General features: G+C 53.1%; 2 protein-coding genes across 3 annotated transcripts; both read right to left on the bottom strand.

Annotated features, from left to right (window-relative positions):
- Positions 1-18: 18 nt before the first annotated feature.
- Positions 19-3,531, bottom strand: PYCR2 (pyrroline-5-carboxylate reductase 2). Of its 2 annotated transcripts, none has more exons than XM_016157474.2 (7): positions 3,284-3,531; positions 2,958-3,028; positions 2,149-2,328; positions 1,829-2,050; positions 1,526-1,618; positions 1,180-1,343; positions 19-665 (listed from the first exon to the last, which is right to left on the bottom strand). In XM_016157474.2, the coding sequence occupies exons 1-7, from the start codon at positions 3,348-3,350 to the stop codon at positions 500-502; spliced, it is 963 nt and encodes a 320-aa protein (XP_016012960.2). In that variant the 5' UTR covers positions 3,351-3,531; the 3' UTR covers positions 19-499. The 2 variants fall into 2 exon arrangements, with proteins under 2 accessions (XP_016012960.2, XP_036091284.1); XM_036235391.1 differs by having other exon boundaries at positions 2,149-2,325.
- Positions 3,532-6,571: 3,040 nt separating this feature from the next.
- Positions 6,572-10,160, bottom strand: LOC107517083 (left-right determination factor 2). Its single transcript, XM_016157420.2, has 4 exons — positions 9,876-10,160; positions 8,664-8,910; positions 8,164-8,406; positions 6,572-7,807 (listed from the first exon to the last, which is right to left on the bottom strand). The coding sequence occupies exons 1-4, from the start codon at positions 10,123-10,125 to the stop codon at positions 7,444-7,446; spliced, it is 1,104 nt and encodes a 367-aa protein (XP_016012906.2). The 5' UTR covers positions 10,126-10,160; the 3' UTR covers positions 6,572-7,443.
- Positions 10,161-21,745: the final 11,585 nt, after the last annotated feature.

Raw genomic sequence — 21,745 nt, 5'->3', positions numbered from 1 at the left:
AAGAGCAGAAAAACAGGGTAATAAAAAAGAAAACTTTATTAAAGCTACTAAACTTAGCAGCACCGACTAACACTTTCTCTATGGTGCACCTATGAAGCAAGACTTAGAGCACAGTCTCCCCTTGTGCATTTCTGATTAACTGTGACAATTCTAAGTTGCTCACTTTCAAGTCAAAGAGAAATGGCCCTTGTCATGTTTTGTACCTCTCACCTGACAGTGGCATCACATTGACCCTGCTTCAGGCTCCGGCTGGAGAATGCTGGTGGAAGGTCCTCCCCAGACCTTCCTGCCTGAGCTGGGCCCTGACAGTGGAGGTGAGCAGGGGCATCTGGCTTCTAGCATCGATCACCCCTTCAGAGAATCTTCCAATACAGGACAGGAGGAGAAGCGAGAGCTGCTTGGTCTAACGGATTGAAAGAGGTTTTGTAACAGGATCTGCCCTCGCCCTGCACGGCCCCCTCCGGCGAGGGCTCTGGTAACAGCGGGGGCAGAGGTGGCCTCAGTTCTTCTTGTCTCCCAGGGTCGGGGTTCTCGTGACGAGTTTCCCTGAGTTGTAGGGGGTCAGTGTGGACACTGTGGGGGATTCCAGCTTCACTCTGTCCAGGAGCGTCTTCTTGAGGGCGGCTGGGGAGATCTTTTCTTGGTCAGCCATGGACTGCAGCTCTCTGCAGATGAAGCCCGAGAGGGGTTGAGGGAGGAAGGCAAGAAACTCTGGGGCAGGGCTTCACGAGGCCTCCCCTTGCCACCCAAGGTTAGAACCATAGACCAAACACTCCCCCAAGCTTCGTGGCATGCTCTTTAGCTAAGTATGGCTATCACGTAGATGTAGAGCACCACGTGGTATCTGTGATCACATGGACAGAGTGTGGAAAGTCACAGGGTTGGAGTCATAAACTTGCAGTTGAATCTGGCCTCCATTGCTTATTAGCTGTCTGACCCTGGGCAAACTGTCTGAGTCTCAATGTCCTCATCTGTAAATCAAAGCCAACCCCAACTATCAGAACTATGGTGAGAATTAAATGAAGTAGAGCCCACAAACCCTTAGCTAAACAAAGTCCAATAAGTCATGGTTAACAGAGCACAGACTCCAACACTGCTAATGGGACCAAAGATGACAGGTTCTGCAAGACAGTGACCAGCCCAGGCCAGGGACCAGCTGGGCAGAGGAGAGCAACCCACCGTGTTCGGATGCAGGAGGCCTCGACGGCATTGATGAGCAGGGAGCGGAAGCCCCCACTCTCTAGGAAGTGCAGGGCATGGATGGTGGCCCCTCCGGGGGAGCAGACGTTGTCCTTGAGCTGGCCTGGATGCTGCTCTGAGTCCAGCAGCATCTTGGCAGCCCCCTAGGGCAGGAAGGGAGTACAAGGAGCAAAGTGCTGTGCACCTTGGGACGGGTTTCTCCATGACACTGTCTCCCCCAACAGTATCCCAGCCTCCCAGCCATCCCCTGCCCCCAGCTCACAAGAACCCACAAGAACCCCCAGCCCATACCCTAGTCCAGAACATGCAGGGGGAAGATACTAACCAGCAAGGCCTGGGCCCCTAATCGGACTGCCAGGCGCCGCGGCAGGCCCATCTTCACCCCGCCATCAGCCAGCGCATCCAGTGCCATGAACGCCTGTGGAGACAGTCACTGAGCCCTGGGGCAGCAGGCAGCAAAGACACCCCTGAGGGTCTGCTTCTTTTGATGACTGGAGCTGGTGCCAAGGATCAGCCTCTCCACCAGCCACCTGCACTCGAGAGGCGGACGACACCCCCAAGCCTGCCTGCCATCCCATCTCGTTCCCCTGGATCCCCAGGAGATTGAATAAACATATGAGGGCCTCACATAGGCAGGCCCACTGCCGCTGAGCCCTGTGACGGCGTCAATCAGGTCCTCCTCCACCTCGGTGCAGAAGCCCACGCTGCTCATGAGCTGTTCCAAGAGCTGCCCATCCTCCACCAGGGCGTGGGTGCCTGTGGCGTACACTGTGGCACCCTCCCGCACCAGCACAGGTGTGTTGGTCATGCAGCGGATAACCTTGGGAGCCGGCTGGAACGCTATCAGCTTCTGGAGCAAGAGAGAGGGCCGAGTGAGTTGCCAGGGCACAGCTCCCGCTAACACCCACCGCTCCGCTCACACTGAGGCACCAGGGCTGGGACGGGCACCTTCTCCAATGAGCTGATGGTGACACCGGCTGCACAAGAGACTACAATGTGCCTGGGCTGGACATCGGCACCGATCTCGTCCAGAATGAAGGGGACGATGTGTGGCTTCACGGCCAGAAACAGGATGTCGCTGTTCCTCACTGCCTCCTTGTTGCTCCGGGTCAGGTTCACCCCTATCTTCTGCAGGAGAAGACTCCCAGCTGACAGCACGGCCTCACCAGGCCCAGACCCTCCCACCCAGCAGCTGAACCCCTGCCAGGCCCACTCTCCCAGCTGCAGCATGGAATTCCCTGCCCTGTCCTCTCAGAACCTGCCCCTACCCCCACTGACACAAAGTTTTCTAATGTTGCTACTGGGCAAACGAGCACAGGTGCTGGGTATGGACAAGCTTCTCCATGGCAACCAGGAAATGGCTATCCCACATCCCCACCAATCTGGTACCCAAGGCATAGCTCTGCTAGGTAAAGAGATTCTGTGGCTGGAAAGTGACAAAAAGAAAGGAGAAATGCTAGCACCCAATAGTCAGAAGCAAAGCTGGGTCAGGCTCTGTTCCAATCCCAGACACTTGTTCATCAAACAGCATGGTCTCTGTGTGGTCCAGGGCCAGGCTGATGGATACCTGTCCCCCTAGGACTCCAAACTGAAAAGCAGGGGGCCTCCGGTGCTAGGAACATCAGCCATCCTAGACGCAGACACTGCCTGTCACCCGCCTCATTAAACATTCCGTCCCACACCACCGCTGACCACCACAGGGGCACAGTATATCAGACCATCCTTCTCCTGGGCCTCCACCCTCTTCCCCCACCTACCCTGAGCGCGGACACCGTGGGCAGGTCCAATTCCGGCGAGCTGGCTATTATCTTGTGAGCCGACACGATGCCTGCAGCAGACAGAGCTTTTCAAGAGGGATCACGGCCCACCCCGTCCCCACGCTTTCCCTGGGAAATCAGAATCAAAACCCACCACTTCTAACAGCCCTCAATCCCTTACACCGACAGAAGGCTCTCTAGCTGCTTAACAGGCCTCCCCCATCAGACCCAGATAACCCCTTTCTTCATGCCTGCGTAGGTGGAGGCGGTTCCCAGTCCAGGCCAGGGAACACCTGCGCATCCGCCTCCCGCCTCCACGCGCTTACCTGCAGCCGTGAAGCCGCGCGCCAGGGCACAGGCCAGCTGGCCCGCGCCGATGAAGCCCACGCTCATGGTCCTGGGCTCGGCGTCCGCCCGGCAGGGGCAGGAATCTTGGGCTCGGAGGTACAATAGGGAAGGGGCGGAGGAGGCAAGAGCCCAGCGTTCAAGGGCCGAGCCCTGGGAGGAGGATCCAAGGGGTTTCCAGCTGCTTCCGGCCGGGGGTCCCGCGACCTCTCAGCAGGGCTGACACGGCCCCGCCCCTCCCAGGCGGCCAATCCGAGGCTGGGTCAGGGCTCTGCGCCCGCCTCCTGCGCACGGGATTGGCGGATGGAACGTCGGACGCGACTCCCGGAAGCACGGATCTCTGCCTCGTGTGCGCCCGGCCGCGCCGGCCTGGGACCTCAGTCCCTAATAGGGGGTCAAAGTTGTCTTCCCGACGCCCCCGGGACTGACGGTTGAGGCCAAGCTGAGGTCTGGCTAATGTTATTTTTGGCACCGGCCATCAGCTGCAGGTCGTGGGCCAGAGAAGTTCTCCAGGTTGCAGATTTGAGGCGACGAACGTTCAGACAGGGTCATGGAGACCTGTGAGCTCAGAGCCGTACATCTCGGTACACCCCGAGATTTCCGCTCGCTCCTCCCGGCCCAAGCTGGGAGGCGACGGGGGCAGCCCCGGTTATTCACTTGAACTTGCAGGAGTCACGCGAATTGGTCTTCTTAAGTATATTGCAAATAGGGTCAATTCTGTTTAGGAAATGATCGGCTCGCTAGGGTCTAGCTAAGGTATGGGGAGAGACAGCTCCCCTACTCTCTCTACCAGTTTTTCTAGTCTTCTCCGTGTAATTCACATCTCCACCCCCACCGGGGGGCTGCTTTCTGCGATTTTCCTGTAGCTGATCGCTGTTGCACAAGTCCCCAGGCCTTCAGTTTCTGCACCCCTAAAAGTGAGGACCAAATATTTACTCTGAAGCAAAATAGTATTTCTGTGACTCCTTCTGATTAGAAAAGTAATGCGTGCATATTAAGGAAAATTTGGAAAATGCAAGAAAAAATAAAGTCGAAATTACCCATAATCATACTTACTAAGGATAGTTTCTTATAAACATGTTTGGTGTTTCCTTACATTATTATGTTAATGCATATATACTTTTTCCATCATTGGAAATAAATGATATACATATAGTTTTGAAATTTCTATATGAGATATATAATAAGCATTTTCCAATGTCACTGAAGAGTTGTTTAAAACAAGATTTTAGCGACTACCTAGCATTCCATTACATGGATGCAGTGTACAAATTTAACCATTCTCCTAAAGATCAACGTTAGATTTATTCATTCATTCAATAGATACTTACTGAACCAAGTCCTGGGGATACAGCTGTGAAGAAAACGTGCACAAATCTGTGTGTGTGTGTGTGTGTGTGTGTGTGTGTGTGTGTTGGAGTGGGGCAGCGTGTGGAAAACAATGGTGTCTCACTCCTGTCAGACCCCTTATACACATCCATCCCTTTTTTGTGGTTGCCTTGGTAATCTCCTGTTTCAGCTTCCAGGAGTAGAGGTGAAATATGAAGAAAACTACAAGGTCCTAGGAAAGGAGGCCATATTGGTGACTCCAGTGCTGGCTTGATCCTGAGCCAGCGCATCCCACACAAGGAAGGGGACTGCCACCAGACAGATGGATTCAGCCGTTCCTGCCCTTGTCTCTCCTCACTCTCCCAAGTCCTGCCCCCTCGTCCCCTCTAGCTGAGTGGTTGCAGCTGGTTTCTCTGCTTCGGGTCCCAAAGGTCAAATCAAAGTGTCAGTTGATCTGGGTTCTTACCTGGAGGCTCTGGAGGAGCATCGGCTTCCAGAATCATTCATGTTGGCAGAATTGGGTTCCACGTGGCTGTAGGACTGAGGTCCCCTTTCCTTGCTGGCTGCCAGTTAGTTGTTCTCAGCTTCTAGGGGCCTCTTACGTTCCCTGGTTCCTGGCCTCCCTCCTCTTCAAACCAGCAGTGGCAGTTCAACTCCTCACGCTTCAAATCTCTCTGACCTTCCCTTCTGCCTCCTCTCCTGCCTCCAGCCAGAGTAAGTTCTCTGCTTTGAGGAGATCATGTGATTAGATTGGGTGCACCTATGTAATCCAAGATACCTTCCCTATTTTAAGGTCTGTAGCCTTAATAACATCTTCAAAGTCCCTTTTGCCATGTGACATAACATAGTCACAGTTTCCAAGGATTAAGGAGTCATGGACCTCACTGGGGAGAACCTTCTGTCCACCCTGTGCTAATGAGCACAGCATCACATTTTGGAATGAAGCCAATCTCCTGGATTTTTTTTAGCTTACCTGGGATGGTATGAGCAGGCCCATCTTTGCCACTGATTGCATGCGATTGGCTGGGAGTCCACCGACCTTTTAGAGCCAAAGATATGTCACTGAGTAGCTGGTGGAACTCTTCAGATTATCTATATATCTTTCTGGTAGAGAAAGCAACTGTATGCCCTGGTTCTCACAACACCCAAAATGGACAGGAATCACTCTGAGGTCTTATGGAGGTGACTTAGCCACTCAGAAGTCAGAGCCAAATTCTCTCCCACCTACAATAATATAATATTCTTTCCATGTGCTCAAATCTTGGCTGTCCATAGACTAGCTCCAGTTTCCCCTCCATGATTCAATGTTTATTAATTAACTCTGTAGCTAAAAAGAGTGAGTCCATGAACTTCAATGGTCAGGCACAGGGAAACCCAGCTGACTGGGAAAAGTAAGTGGAGGGGAATTGCCAGCCAGATGTGGCAGCTTCCAAATGACAATTTAACCTAATGTCTTGTGTCATCAGCAGAGCACACATACTGGGGAATGGGGTGAGAAGGAATTTATAATCTATTTTATGGGATAGAGCCTCAGCAGACTTGTATTGCCTCAGTCTTGATTTCTTCATCTGAAAAATGGGATTAATAATACCTCCCTCATGGGATAATTGCAAGAATTAAGTGATATAACATGTATGGAATTGCGTGGTATAGATCCCTGGTTCATCATGAATGCTCAGTAAGTGTTAGCTTGCTCACCGCACTGCTGTCACCCCCTGCCCTGTCTCCATAATCACTTCTGCAAGGGTTAAAGTGCTTTCTAAGAGGTAACGTATGTGAGTGATTGTCTTCAGCACCCTACAGAAGTTGGGGGTCTTCGGTCACCCCTTTCTTCAGATCATTATGTTGCTCTCATTTCCCATTGTTGCTCCCTTCACTCCTACGTAAAGGAGAAATTAAATGCAGACGTTATTAAATACTAAAAGTTAAACACCGAGACATGGAGAGAAACATCACTTTTATTTCAGCCGATTATCTACATTCAAATTTTATTTCTAAATAATAAGTAAAACAAACTCCGAAGTACACGTGGTATTAACTGGTGATGAGTTCTCTAAAACAGTGGGGGAAGTAACTAGGTGTGCACAGGCGTCCACGCCCTCGGGAGGAGGGGGTACGGTTAGGCCTGTCCCCCATCCCCAGGGCAATGACATCTTAGAGCTGAATCTCACCTCCTCCTTTTGACAAAAACACGGTGGCCCAAAGCCTTCTGCATGTGCTCGAGGTCACAGCGTGGCACCCTGTGTTATCCAGAATCCAGGTGACCTGATTTTCTGGCCATTGTCCTGGCCTGAAGCCCATTAGCCTCCCTCTGAGCAACCTCTCAGGAGACCGGCTGTGGGTATGTTTACTGGAGTCCAGAAGGGGGTCAACATCTGAGGGATGGGGCTTTTTTTTCAGATATCCTCCCTCTCTAGGGGAAACGGACTTTTTGGTTTCGTTACATATGTCATCATGTAATGGAGTAAATCAGTTGTTTCTTCAGTTCTTATCATAGGGTGTGTTGCCCCATACTTGGTTGAGAATTTGCCAGAGAAAAGACGCTCCCAGCCCACAATCTGTCTGCGCTTGGGCTCCGACCGCTGCCCAGGAGGCTGGGGTTTCCTGCTCAGCAACCCCGAGTGGCATTAGTTACTCATGTAAGTGCTTAGGGTGATGACAGGAGGGCAAGGAACGGAAGAACGCTTGGGAAGGTACGACAGGGGCACTGACTGGGGCAGGGGTCCCTTGCTAAGTAGAAAACTACAGCCTACGTTAAGACCTGCTTCGCTGCACGTGTTTAGGCAGAGGCAGCGGTGGCCACGCCCAGCGCCTACGGCTCCAGCTTCCTTGGCACCGGCGCCCCGTCCGAGGCGCAGCTGCACTTCTGCACCCGCATGTTGGGCAGGCTGACCACCTGCGCCCGGGTCCTGCCTCCCTCCCGGATGCTCACGATCATGGGCAGCGAGGTCGTCTCCGAGGCGACGCACTGCCGCGGCCCCAGGAACGGCCACTTGGAGCGCAGAGGCTCTGGGGGCTGCTGGCAGGTGCCCACGCACTCGTAGGCCAGGAAGCCCGGGGGCTCCAGCACCCAGCGCTCCGCCCACTTCATGCCCTGCAGGTCGATGTACATCTCCCGGCGGCAGCAGCGGGCGCCCTCGGTCACTGGCGCCTCAGGGTCACAATTGCCCTGAGCCCTGTGGGGCAAGGAGGGGAAGAGTCAGAGGTCAGCTGGGAAGGCTGAGGTCAGGGGTCCCAGGGCAGGGCCTAGTGGGGCGGCTGGGAGGGAGATTTGCAATCCAGCGCTCATTATGGTAAAAACAAACAAACAAAATAAACAAACAAACAAAGACACTTACACCTGGATATTTGAGATAAGGATGGATAACTAGAAATAACCAAAAAATAACGAGCGCTATTACTCCTAAGAGTGGAAGGAGAAATAAATGTATGCATTCCCATAGCCCCCTGAGAAAAGATGCCCACGTCAATGCAAGTTTAATTCGGCGTCGGTCTTGTAAGTCAGGTTCGCCCTTGGACCCGCGGCACCTACCCGAAGTCCCTGAGGTCCAGGGTGTGCAGCTCCAGCTGGGGCTGGCCCTGCCCGGCGCCCGCCGGCCCCTGGGAGGCGAAGCGCACCAGCCGGTGCGCGCTGGAGGCCAGGGGGCCCAGGTGCTCCCTCTGCACCGACACCTGCAGCAGCAGCGGCTGCCTGGGCCGCCGCAGCTGCTGCCAGAAGTTCACGGCCTCGGTCACGTCGAAGGCCTTCCAGCCGCTCTCGTGGACGGACACCAGCCTGGGACAGCAGGCGGAGGCACAGGCCCGCGCTGAGGGGCGGGGACTGGGACGGGCTCGGGGAGGGCCCTGGGAGAGCCCCGGCCACCCGCTCCCGTCGCCCTCCCGTCGCCCTCCGATCCCCCTCCCATCCCCCTCCCGCGCTGGCCCAGACAAGACCCGCCCCCTACTCTCCTCCCTCCAGCCCTCCTTCCCCGGCCAGGCCGAGCCCCCGCTCCTCTCCCCTCCCCCACACACCCCCCGCCTCAGCCTCCCCACCTGGAGTCGATGAGGGAGGTGCGGTTGGAGCCGTCGTCACGGACGTGCAGCCAGCGGACGGTGACCCGGGCCCGGTCGCTGCGCGGGGCGAGCAGCTCGTGCCTGCGGAGCGCGGCCTCGGGGACCGGCTCCTGGAAGAGACGCAGCACGGCCTGCACGAGCTCGCTGTTGGGGGGCAGCCGCTGCTCCATGCCGAACACCAGCAGGTGCGTGGAGGCCTCGGACGCCAGGAACCTGCCCGCCACCTCTGAGGACAGGAGCGGGATCAGTGGGGCCTCTCCAGGCACGGGGAGAGCTCTGGGGGTGGCGGGGCCACTGAAGGTAGCCAGGTAGGGGAGAGAACAGCCCCTGAGCCAAGCTGGGGTACCAAAAAAATCCCCCTTAGGTCTGTGGGTTTGTTTATACAAAACTCCAGCAGCAGGAAGGCGCAGCTTCAGGCCCTGTCTAAGTGAGCAAACATCAGCATCCTCACCTTGGGGCACTTGAGTCTGGTCCAGGCCCAGAGAGGCAGGGGCTGCAGTAGGATTCGGGCGGCTGCAGCCCTGACAGCTGAGTGAGCTGGTGTTAATACTTTAATAACTTTCCGTCACCCCAGCACGGTTCTGCCCATGGTACTTAAATATTTTGCTCACGATGCTGGTAGGCAGGGCACACCTAGTCATAACGTTGCAGAGCAGCAAACAGGTTCTGAAGTGATTTTAAAGCCCTTTGCTCAAGGTCAGGCCACTAGTGGCGGTGTGAGCACAGAACCCAAGAAGCCTTGACTCACCCAGGCACTCTGGGCCCAGCCGGGGCTCCTCTGCCCCCAGCACCCCGCCCACCCATGCCCGGGCACGCTCCCGGGGGTCTGCTTTCTCTTCTCCATCCTCCTCTTCTCTAAGGCCTTGGTTTTGGCAGTGGATCGAGCCCGAAACCCTGGATGGGGACCTCCGTGCAGAGTCCTTGTCCCTCCTCACTGCCCTGTAGAGCCTGGGCCTCGTTTATAACAAATCCAGCAGCTGAAGGGGCAGCTCTGGTGCCCTGAGCTAATGAGGCAGCTGAGATGCCGATCAGCATCCTCGCTCTGGGGCCCTTGGGTTTAGCTCTGGGCACTGTGAGGGGGTGAACCCCAGGTCCAGAGAGGGGCCCCGGACAGCCTTCCCAGACAAGTACATCCAACCTCGGCCCTCCTCCCCCCAAGGACCAGGGTGCAGCAGGGAGGAAGGGCCTCACCTCGGAAGTTCTGGCTGAACCTCTTCCCTCGCGATTGGGTCCCATGGCTGCGCTGCAGCAGGGCCACGTACTGGGCCCTCACGTGGGCAGGGGTGACCACACTCTCTGCCTCGCCCTCGTCCAGCACGGGCACCTCGCTGAGGCGCAGCTGCTGCAGCAGGCTGCCCAGGATCTGCTCCTCGGTCATGGCTGCCCCGGGGCCAGTCAGGGGCAGGGCCCAGAGCGCCCAGCAGAGCCACAGGGACCTCATGGTGCTTCTCAGGAGGAGGAGCAGGGCGGATGTGTCCCCCGGCAGGCTGTAGGAGGGTCCCCCTGGGTGTGTGAGGAGCCAGGCTGGGCCAGCTTTATAGCCAGCCCTGGGCTGGGCCTGGGTGGTGGGAGGGAGGTGGGGAGGTCACACCCCTCACCCTCCTGGGAGCTCAGCAGCCAGACGGGTCCCTGAGCCCGAGCAGGGGGCTGTCTAGAAAGGGCACAAAGGCTGTCTGGATGCTGCTGTCTGGTAGCTCGATAATGATTACGGTGCCTGTTGAAGTTCCCTGGCCCCACCTGGGTCCTAGTCTACGCAAAAGCAAGTCCATTCTGTGAAAAAGAGTCCCATAAGCCAGCCATTTAAGTGTCTGTCCTGGAGGCCAGTGTGGGTCTAGGTTAGTTCACTGAGAAGGACGAAGGGAAAGGATTCTGCATCCCTGCCCATTCCAGAAGCCCCGTGAGTCATCTCCTTCCATTCTTTAGTCCTTGAAAGTCTCCCTCCTCTGCTCTCCACAGTCCCAGAGGGGACCTTGCCCTCCCTCGTGACAGAAGGAAGCTAGATGCTGTCAGGACAGGGAATCTGGCAGCCCCAAGGATTTCTGCGGTGTCCTTGCAGTCACACTACTACGGAGGGAGAAACCCCTCAGGCATGGCATCCTTCTGGGGAGCACTGTGCAGTGAGCCTGGCTCACGTCGCCGGCCCTCAGACCCAGTCCGTCATGCCGAGAGAAGGGTTAAGGGACAGGAACCTGGGAAGAGTCATGTCCTGTCCGAAGCTGCAGGTTCTGGACATATTGGCGTGGGGGGTAGCCGCCAGTGCCTCCTCAAACACTGGCTGGGATTGAGTATGGGGTCTGCTGCTCGCTGCTGGCTGTTTGACCTGCTGGCAAGTCCCTTAACTACCCAGCGCCTTGGTTTGCTCATCTGAAGGAGGAGGTGATAACATCGAGTCTACTCCGTAGGTCTAGTATGAAGATTAAATGAACTAAAAGGTTTGCTGCCATCATCATCTGCCCAGTGTGGGTTTTCTAAACACGCGACAACCAGAAGAGCAGTCATTTCTCGAGTGCTCTTTCTGTGCTGGCCTCTGAGCCAAGCTCTGGACATGTGTTCACGGCAGCCCTGGGAAGCAGGTGTGAGCACCTGCCCCAGATCTCCTGGATGCAACGTCAGCACACCTCAGCAAGCAGGGGGTTCAACACAGGCTCCTGTCCCCAGACACCCCTCCTGGCCCAGGGGACCTGAGGATGTGCAGGAGGAAACCCTTCCCCAAACTCGAAAGGCTCACTTCCCGTGGAGTGAGGGTGAGGACCGTGGGGACGATGGCTGCGGGCAGGGGCCAAGGGGCTCGGTGGGCAAGGAGCACCCCCTCTTCCACTGCCAGCGGAGGGGCACGCCGCGTCCTCTGTGGGTACACTGTGTCACTGCCAGGTCTCTTGTGCTTTCCGCCTGCCGCTGTCCTACTCACACGTCCCAGGCCGGGGAAGAGAGAACCTTCTGGTGCTCACAGGGAGAATTTCCCCTGGAAATTGCCACCATAGGCGAAAGCGTGAAGGGTTTTTAATCGTCAGGTGGGGGAGGGGGGCTTAGAATTTGTGGGAAGGGAGGAATAGTAATAGCTCTGGAATAGTCTTCACGGGCTAATCGTGCTTCTGGGCTGCACGCTGTTCCTGAGTGTTTGACGCACAGCAACTCTTTATCCTCACGACCACGTGCCGTTCATGTTCCCATTTCAGAGGTGAAAACGCCGAGGCATAAACCTGTCACCTGACTTGCCCAAGGTCACACAGGTGGGAAGTGCCAGAGCTAGGCTTGTTCGAAGGGAAGGGAACGGAGTCTGTCACACAGGGACACCAGGCAAGGGAAGAGGAAATACAGAAATCCTGACAGCTGCACCCAGGAGGAGAATCTCGGGGGGGCGACGCACCGCGGCCTCCACTGCCTCCCGGCTCCCTTTCCTCCCGCCTCCCTCCTCTGTCTCCGCAGAAACTGCGTGGTTCGCGAGGAGGAATTCAAATCCCATCTTGGGGCTCATGTCTCACAGAGTCTGAACACCCCTGAAATATAAGGCGCCGGCTCTCCGTCGGGCCCCAACAGGCCCTCCCGCCCTCCATGACACGTGTAGCCGTCTTCAAAAGCGTTGCCGTTGCTTTTCTTGGCAAGTGCTGATTAGCAGGGAAAAGACTTATTTGATGCAAACATTTGGGCTTCAAGTTGGGCCAAAAGGTGCAGAAGTGTCACATTCACAGGCGGCGCGGGACCCGTGGCCCTTAGTCCCCAAGAGCTGTCCTGGGCTGGCGTTCCATAAATATGCAAAGTCCACCACCGCCCTGGCCGCTGGGTGACAGGAAGCCCTGTGGCTTATCACTGGCCAGGGTGGTACCACGGATATAACACCCAGGCTGCCGGTGCACGCCACGACCCCCTCACCGGGCCCCCGACATCTAGAGTCCCGGGGAGCGCTCGGGGCTGGCAGCTCACAATGGGGACATTCGGGTCCACGTGGTGGTTTCAGCAGGGACCTGCTGTCACCAGGCTGAGGGAGGCCAGGCCCCTGGTGCTGCTGCTCCCTGACAGTGTGCACCCACGCGAGGCTCTCTCCCGCCAGGGAGACGCCTCAGGACTGACGACCCACGGGAGTCCTAGCGGGTCAGACCCCCCTGCTGCTCCTCAGGGTAACAAGTGAAATCGAAACTTCATTTTCCAGAAAGACCCTCCTCCACTGGATTCTCTGCCACCCCGCAGAGGCCTCGCTGGTGCTCCGGGGCTGGCCTCTCAGCGCAGAGTCCCCTCTGGGGTCGCTGACTGAGGACCAGTCCTGCCCGCTGGGATGAGCTTGAGCAGCTCGAGCCCCACGTGGCCACCGACGCCTCCGGCTTCCTCTTCTCTCAGTTGTGGGCGCCTCCCTTAAGGAGGGAGAGCCGGGGAGCATTTCACGCCCCTGGAGGGTTTCTCCGCCAAGTGCCCCGTCCTCCGCCTTCCCCCTGGGACTTTGTAAGATCAGAGGGAACTGTCCTTACGTTGCACATCCTGCGTGGGTCGGCACACTCTCCTCACGCCTGCACGGGTTTACTCTGGGGACACTGGGTTCCTCCCACGTCCCAAAGATGTGCGGTTAAGTCAGTCGGAGTGTCTGGATGGTCCTGGTCTGAGTATGTGTGAGTGGCCTTGCGAATGAAAGGCGTCCTGTCCAGGGAGGGTCCCTCCTGGCGCCCTGAGCTGCTGGGAGAGGCTCCGGCCACAGGGACCTCGCGCTGGGGTCAGCGGGTTGGAAAATAATGACCTTACTTGCTTTCATTGCTCTTTCTGTGATGTATGCATAGCTCGCATTTACGGCAATGTTTAATGTTAGAAGTGTTTGGGGTCTTTATTTAGAAGTTTGGTGATGTTTTTGTGACCAGAAATATGTGGCAGGAGCTTCAGCTCCGACCAACCGGCCTTTGGGAAAATTGGTTTCCTCGTCCGCCGCTTTGCATAAAGCCGCAGTTTCTGAGAACCCGCGGACGACGTTAAGTGAGGGCTCACCGAACGAATGGTTCTAATTCTTCGTAGAATCGGAGGTGAAACGGACTATCCGGGCCGTTGTCCTCCCTCAGTTTTTAGAGCTAAGAAAACCGAGGCTCAGAGAGGTGACGGCGTCCCTGAGCTCACACAGTGAAGTCAGGTCTTCAGATTCCCAGCCCAAAGTTCCTTCCACATCTTCAGGCTGTTTGCAGGGCACAGTCCTGGAGGACCCCTGAAGCCAGCGGGAAGCAGCCGTCCGCCACAGGCGAGCGGGGGACCCAGTCATTCCAGGGCCAGGGCTGGGCCGAGCGGGGCCGGGCTGAGCGGGGCAGGCATGAGAAGCAGACAGACGGAGGACAAATTTCCAGACTCCTGTGGTTTCCTGGACACAGGCTCCTGGTCCTGAATGTGGATTCCAGGCAGACTGAGGTTTTGCTGGGGAAATAAAATAATTGAGCAATTAGCTAGTGGCAAAAGAAGACCAGAAATGTGGATTGGGAGACTTTTTACAAGGGATTCGGCAGTCAGGAGGAGGGCAGCTGCCCTTTGTCATGCAGAGAGGGGACCAGGCCTTCCCTCTGGGTGGAGAGTCTGGTCTGTGGTCTGCGGGGTCAGGATGGGCTTGAAAAGCAGAAAAACCGTAAAACAGCCTCTTCTGATAATGGGGGAGGGGAGACTGCTTACAAACAAAGCTGTCTGAATCAGACTGCTCTCCCCCAAAGCTTTCAAAGGCAGAAGAAGCCCATATCGTTTAGGGACCTGTGTTGTTAGGGATTTTTTAATTGTGTGAAGACTTTTTTTTTCCCCCAGAGATAATATGTTGCAAATGCTCTAAGTGTAATTGTATGAACGCTGTACAAGAATTCAAACGCTTCACGCTCCCACGCATGTCCTGTAGGCCTGAGGACACTTAGGACAAGGTCTTCTGCAACCAAGACAGCTGTGAGATCACCCAGCCCTTCACTGCTCTGTCCCCTCTGGAGAGGGTTCCGTGGTTTCTGCAGGGGCGCCCCCTGACCTGGTGCTGTCCCCCACACAGCCACGATGCCGGCTGCTCCTGAGCTTTGGGGTGGCCCCTTATTCCTCACTCCACCCAGGTTGTTCCTGCTCTACAACCCCTCTTCCTTCACCTCCCGCCTCCCACCAAGTCTGGCTTCGTTCCACGGGGGAGTCCCTGGGGATGGTGACTTCCACCTGGAGTCACCTGAGGAACCTGGGGGAGACAAGCGGGGATCTGGGTGTTAAAGTTCCTCTCCACTTTAGGTTTGAGAAGCGGGGTGAGCCTGGGGGAGCGCGATGGCCTGTGAGGAAAGAAACATCTCATCATATGGTCTGCAATCCAGCCATTCCAGATGATTCCTCAGCTTTCTGATTGGCTGTGAGAAGAGGAAAGAAGCCAGTCAGGAAAAAAAAAAAATTGAAGACTTTTTTTCCCCAAAGTCTTTCTTAGAGTTTCCCTGAAAATTTGAGAGTAAGAATAGGTGAAAAGAGGTTTTTTTCCTCTTTCTAAGCGCTCTGAATATGATCATATTATATGCAAATTAAGTTTACCATTTAACACTCTTAAGTTAGCATTATGTGGGTCAAAATTTTCCTCTAAGTTTCTGTTTCTTCACCATCCTCTCCTGAAAAGAACAAACAAACAAACAAATGAAAACAACAACCCAACCTTTTATGTCTTTCCCTACAGCTTCGTTAATTCTGAATATTTTCACTTTCAAGAAACTGTAGGAGGCAGGAGACCAGGGTGCTGATTCTGAACGGTGCCTCTCTGCCCGGGCGGCCCCTCATCTGCAGCTTCCGGGGCCAGGCGGGGCTCCCAGAGGCCCTCGTCAGGCCCAGCTGGCCTTCCCGCCCCCACGTCCTGTCCCATCCCAGCCCCCCTCCACTCGGCGGTCGGGCCCCTCGCAGAAGGGCCCCTGGGCAGTCACGTATTCGCTCACTCTTCTTCCTCGACTGAAATGCCCTTCATCTCGTCCTTGCCTTTGCAACGTTCTCACTGGCAGGTCTCTGATAAATCTCACTTGCATCGTGAAGACCCCTCTCTGACGTTCTGCCCGGCCCGGCTCTCCCTGTCCAGTTTATCACTGCGTGCTCCGGATGCCCTTGGTCGCTGTGAAAACAGCCGACTGACATCCCCTCCGACATTCTGGAGATGCTCACGTGCGGTCTTCCGATGGAGCACAGTGCCGGCAAGGAACGGACACCCTCTCGTTTGATTCTGTCATCATGCCCAGCACGGTGCCCTGCAAATCACATGTTCGCACAGTGTTTGCTGAGAGAGAGAGAGAGAGAGAGAGAGAGAGAGAGAGAGAGAGAGATGGATGAGCCCCCCCGTTTTGGTAAAATTTTGGAAATTTGGACCAAGAGTTCTTAGTCCAAAGTCAAGCCAGTATTCATTCAGGAAACTAGGAACCAACGCATACGACTTTCATGTTGAAAAATATAGACACTTGTCCAATGGACAGACAGTGACAAGTGTCTCCTACGCTGCCTCGAACCCCTGGTCATCTTCCCCAGGGCAGCGCTGAACCTTGTATGCACTTCTAGGACGGCCTGAACCTGCATAAGCTGAGGCACATGACAAGGGTATGACAGTATCTGATAACACGTTCTGTTTTCACCTGTCGACATACCCTTGACCGCCTCTCTGCCCTTGGAGACGAGGCCAAGGGCTGTCAGGGACAGAACGGGCGGGGCGGGGGGGGGGCCAGTGCTCCTGACCTCATGCGATTCCCTTACTTTAGGCACACCCTCTTCTAGATGGAAAATCCTTAAAGCCCCGGATCGGACCATGTTTTCTAGGCTGTAGGTTCATCAGCGTGGAGCCAGAGGTCAGTCCCCGGGGAGAGCCCCAGCGGAGCCCTGGTGTTGACAATGAAGGTCATTGGCAGATCCTCTAATCTCCGGAGCAAGGCTGATAAAGCGGGGAAGGATTTGCACATTCTGAGAGGTAATTGGAAAGGCGGGCCGAGCAAATAAAATGCATAATAATGAGCATGGAGAAATCTCTAGGATTAGCTCGGTCCTGCTGGGACGATCCTCTTCGCAGACACTTAAGCATTTTATCAATAGCTCAGCACTGCAGTTATCACAGGAAGGAAAAGCAGCTTTTGCCATCCACTCCGGTGAGAAGCCACCGGCACGTTTGACCTCCTCCCTGCATGTTCATTAGGGAACGTGACACTCCAGCCACCAAGCAGCCCCTACACCTCCTGCAAACACTTTTTTGCTTCCTCTGCAACGCAGCTCTAAGCTGTCCTTTGAGCATCTGGCCTGCCTCTTGGTCTCTAGGCTTTCTGAGAAGTTCCTGGTGGGAGCTGATGAGTTGGGGGGCGGGGGGAGGAAGATCAAAGACATATCTACGGTTCGAAATCAAACAGCAAAGAACCGTTTAGAAGGAAAAGCAATACTGTCTCACTCCATCCTTTCCCGCTCTTCAAACATCACTTCTGATGGTTTACCTCCCAAACCACAAACAGCATCCTTACTTCAGTCTCTCAAATTTTTAATAAACACATTGGTAATTTTAGTTCTTTTCAACACTTTGGAAAATTTAAACAGTATGCTAAAGCCTTTATTTCTTGCTCCTTGAGCTTTAGACAGTATTCATTCAGGAAACCAGTAACCTAAACATACAAGACTGTGAAAAGGCCACAGTCATCCATGTCCTCTACCAGCTACACTAATTTTTTGCATTGTCAACCTTGGTAACCTTAACATTGTTTATAAGTTGATTCTAAATGCTGAAAACTAATAAGTAACATTTACGTTGTCATGATTATATAAATAGTATTTATTATAGAGCCCAAAAGGATGCTATGGTTATATTTATCTTACTATCATTCCAAAATAAACCCTAGGCCACTCAAAGAAAAGTGTTCCTGGCATCAAAGACGAATGAATATTCTTTTCTTAATACTCTATCTATTGTTCCAAATCCACCTTATTTTAAATTTGCTTCACATTTGGACCATGATTTTCTCGTTCAGCCTTTCATTTTTCTCAGAGTTGCTGATTACTTTTCTCCTTGTTGGCAAAATAATGTGTCTTCACCACATCTTCAATATTATTCAGCTTTTCATCCATCTGTTTATTGCAGATGATTCCATTTTTTTTCCTAGAGACATCGTGCCTTCTTCCAGAGACCTCTGCTCTGTCGCTTAAACTGGGAAGAGGCTCTTGTCAAGGTCTCCTCCACGGTCATCACTGGGATTTCCCATCACTGCCTTCTTGGGTCCAATCCACTGTTTTCTAGATCCCTTCTTCTCTTCTTTCGGTTTTCTCCTTCATTTCGCTGGAATACATCTTCGAGCACCTTTCTCAGAAAGGAAGCTTAAATGTCTGAAAATATCTTTTTGATTTAATTGGCTGGGTGTAGAATTCTAGTTTCGAAATCGTTTTTCGTTAGAATGTTAAGTCACTGCTCTACTGACTTCTAGTAATCAGGGCAATTCAGGTTGCTAATGAAAAGTTAGATGCCATTCTAACGATCTACTGTTATTATTAATGTTTGTGTTCTCTCGAAGATTTTGGATCTTCAGTGCTGCAATGCGAACTCTTGAGCATTTGCGTTGTGTACCTGTGTATGGATATACAATATGTCTATATTAGTACTCTAGTGGTATATTGGTATAATATAATATATAATCAATATTTATATACAGAGACAATATAGTTCATTTACACTTCTATTGGTATAATATACATGTGTAGTTCTCTAAGATATATACAGAGAACTGGGTAGAAGGTGTGCATATTTTACAGTTTTATCAGATTCTGCCAAATTGTCCTCCAAGAACTCCCTACCAATTTACAGACCCCACCCAAATATGTCCCAGAGAACTTATTTGCTCACATCCTCACCCTCTCTTCCTTAAGCTCCTCCACTTTGCTAATCTGATGTGTGGTTGGACTGAAAGGAAACTTTCCTGACTTTGTTTTCCATTCTCCTGATTATCAGTGGGGCTGGAGGCTTTTCCAGGGCTTATGGGCCATTTAGATTTCTTCTGCTGGTTTTTCTATTGTGTGCTTGGTTTCCTTATTGATTTGCAGCAACTTTTTATATCTTCCGGATGTAATCTCTTGATTGCATCCATGGTAAATATATTCTCCCAGCTCAAGGCACCTGAAGAAATAAGACAGAGGGCCTAAAAGAAATCAGGTGGTAAGTCAGGAAGCATATGACTGAGACCCAAGTCAGGGGTGCCAGCTCTCCACACCCTCTCTTCTGGGTGGCCCCAGGGCCTGCTTCCAGGCAATGTCACGTACTAGTCAATCCCAGAGGATGCTGGTAATGATCTGATTCTCAATCCGGATGCTAGTTATATAGCTCATTTGTAAAAATTTCACATTATACGTTACAATTTATTCACTGTTCTATATGTGCGTTTATTCTAAGATACCATTAATGAAAAGGCAAGATGAGAGTAGGAGGAGATATTTGCAATACATAAAAATTATGCTAATGTGCCGCTTAGATCATTGCCTGCACTCTAAATTAAGTAAGGGTTTTTCTTTTTAGGATCTTTACAACTTTCTCTAACTATGTATTTTTATGTGTTTCTATAGATATGTGTACTTTGAAAAAAAAATTACTTTTTGGATTTGCCAAATAGATTCCCCCCCATTACAGACTTTTAAATATAGGTGAGTGGACTTTTGCTATTTTTCTGGAAACTTTTCAAATAATTTATTTATGTTCCCCTTAGCTTCTTGTTTCCTATGGTTCAAAGACGTGATAGATTTCTTTTTTAAACTCTTTATTTTACCCAATATTCTCAGTTCTTCTGTCTCCCTACATCTTTGCAGAGTTGCTGGGAAGGAACAGATAGACGCTGTCGGCATCCCCTCCAAAGATCTGACGTCAGGAGAAGCAGACCTTCGGTCCCGCTAAGGGATCAGGAAGAGTACGGATACAAGAAAGAAAGGGAGAAAATCACGAATTTTATATCTAGTTCAGGCCCTTCTAAGGCCACTTTTTTATAAATGAGCATTTAGGACAAACGAGCAAAGTGACAATAATTCTCGCCGGGCCACACCCCCCATTCAGCCAGGCACTCATCGACACACCCCGGCGTGGTAGTGACCCAGATGGCCACTGTCTCGTGAAGCTCTCAATCCAGAGAGAGGAGACAGACGATAAACAAGACACCAAAGAAGCCAGATAACAGAGGAAGTAAACAGGGCAATGAAAGAGAGAGGGACCGGGGTGGCCTCACGAGGCGGCAGCATCCAGGATGAGAAAGGGCTTGCTGGCTTCCGGATCAGGGAGCCGCCCGGGTGGCCGGAGTGTGGCGGGGAAGGAAGGGGTAGAGGCCGGAGGAAGGGGCTCCAGGCCATGGCACGGCTCTAATTCGGGGAGCCATGGGAAGCCACTGAGGAGTGTTCTGCAAAGAAGGGACATGATCTCATTTGCATTTTAAAAGATAATTCTAGTGGATAATCAAAATGTGGTATGTATATCCAACGAAATATTATTCAGCCTTAAAATCGGTGGAAATTCTAACATAGGCTATGACATGGCTGCACCTTAAAGATAGGAATTATGCTGAAGTCGAATGAGCCAGTCACAAAAGGACAAATGCCAGGTGATTCCACTTACACGAGGGGCCTAGAGCAGTCGGTCACATTCAGAGACCGGAAGCAGAGTGGTGGCTGCAGGTAGTGGGGGTGGAGTTAGTGGTTATGGACACAGAGTTTCAGTTTGGGGAGATGAAAAGGTTGTGGAGATGGTGACGGTCACGGTTACGTAACAGTGCGAATGTACTTAACTCCATCGAACTATACACTTAAAAATGGTTAAAACAGTACATTTTATATTACGCGTATTTTACCACGATAAAGAAATTTTCAAAAGGTAATTCTGCCCGTTGCACAGAGGACAGACAGCAGTGGGTTGGGGCTCAAGAGAGGGGGGAGAGTGGCCCTCCGGGGGCCACAGCACCTGGCAGCCTGCCAGAGGCGTTGGGGCAGTGGTCGTGGGGGTGGGGGGAAGTGGGCAGACTTGCCATCCAGGTCACTAAGACTTGGCAGTGGAGTGGATTGGGAGGCAGAGAAGGGAGAGGTCAATGTGTGTGTGATGTAATGACAAATGACAATGACGATTTGGGCGGACTAGAAAGCATTCCCCAAGAAGTTGTGCTAGCACGGTATATTTTAATATGTTTTAATTTCCAGATTGTCTTTAATAATATATATGATACATATAATTTTTTCAGCAAGATTTTAAAACCCACAGGTAATGCCACAGCGAGTGTCCAAGCCCGGCCCGTATCCAGCTGCAGGACACCGGGCGTCAGACCCCATCCACACGGCCCCCGTTGCAGGGGCCTCTGGTTCAGCAAGCTCCCCACGGTCCTGACTCCCGGTCTCTTGTCTGACTGCACGGGGTGACAAGTCCCGTCTCAGAGCGCTAGAAAGCACTAGGCACCGTGACTGGTGCTTCAGGGAAAATATAGTGTTGAAGCCTGGAGAACACCTTATGAGACGGGGACAAATTATGATCCCTGTTTTACAAATAAGGGACATGAACTTACAGAGGTCAAATGCTCTGTGAGTCTCTGCTCTCTACGGCTAGCAGCATGGGCCCCACCATCAGCCAAAGGCTACTCGGTCCCAGGGCGGGCACAGGTGGAATCCGAAGGCAGGGTTAGAGGGCACGAAACCACCTCACAGCAAAGGAGCAGGACCTCTCGGTCCCCAAGGGGTGGGAGGAGGCTCAGGGAAGGGGTCTCATCCAGAAACGCTCTGGGCCCAGCAGAGGCCAAGAGGGATGCGGAGGTCCTGAGGCTCGGCGCCTTTCTGGCACCTTCTCCTCGGGACCCACGGCGGGCCTGTCGGGCTGAGAGCTCGAGCCGCCGCCAGTGGGGTCTGGAGGGTTGTGCCAGCCACTCGGCGGTGAGGCGGGCTTCCTCTCCTCTGCCGGGAGGCGGCTCAGTGTCACAACATCTCATTCTTATATCTGAGCATCATTTTTCACCCTTCCTCATCCTCTCCCCACCTCACTCAATTCTGAACTATCCGTTTTCCAAAAATCGTGTTTCCAAAATAGCAATATGTTTTAAAGAATTAACACCTAGAAGCTTTCGAAATTAAGTTTTATCGATAAACCCTCT

Source organism: Rousettus aegyptiacus, unplaced genomic scaffold (assembly GCF_014176215.1).
Source record: "Rousettus aegyptiacus isolate mRouAeg1 unplaced genomic scaffold, mRouAeg1.p scaffold_m13_p_18, whole genome shotgun sequence".
NCBI lineage: Eukaryota > Metazoa > Chordata > Mammalia > Chiroptera > Pteropodidae > Rousettus > Rousettus aegyptiacus.
The sequence above is the reverse complement of the archived record's forward strand: the minus strand, read 5'-3'. Positions and strand labels throughout refer to the sequence as shown.

Excerpts from the sequence above, each read along its gene's own strand:
- PYCR2 (XM_016157474.2), bottom strand. The coding sequence starts at position 3,350 with ATGAGCGTGGGCTTCATCGGCGCGGGCCAGCTGGCCTGTGCCCTGGCG. Across the intron at positions 3,029-3,283 it reads GCGCGGCTTCACGGCTGCAG|GCATCGTGTCGGCTCACAAG; the intron begins GTAAGCGCGTGG and ends TGTCTGCTGCAG. Across the intron at positions 1,619-1,828 it reads GCGGCAGTGGGCCTGCCTAT|GCGTTCATGGCACTGGATGC; the intron begins GTGAGGCCCTCA and ends CTGTCTCCACAG.
- LOC107517083 (XM_016157420.2), bottom strand. The coding sequence starts at position 10,125 with ATGAGGTCCCTGTGGCTCTGCTGGGCGCTCTGGGCCCTGCCCCTGACT. Across the intron at positions 8,911-9,875 it reads GTTCAGCCAGAACTTCCGAG|AGGTGGCGGGCAGGTTCCTG; the intron begins GTGAGGCCCTTC and ends TCCTGTCCTCAG. Across the intron at positions 7,808-8,163 it reads CTGGACCTCAGGGACTTCGG|GGCTCAGGGCAATTGTGACC; the intron begins GTAGGTGCCGCG and ends CTTGCCCCACAG.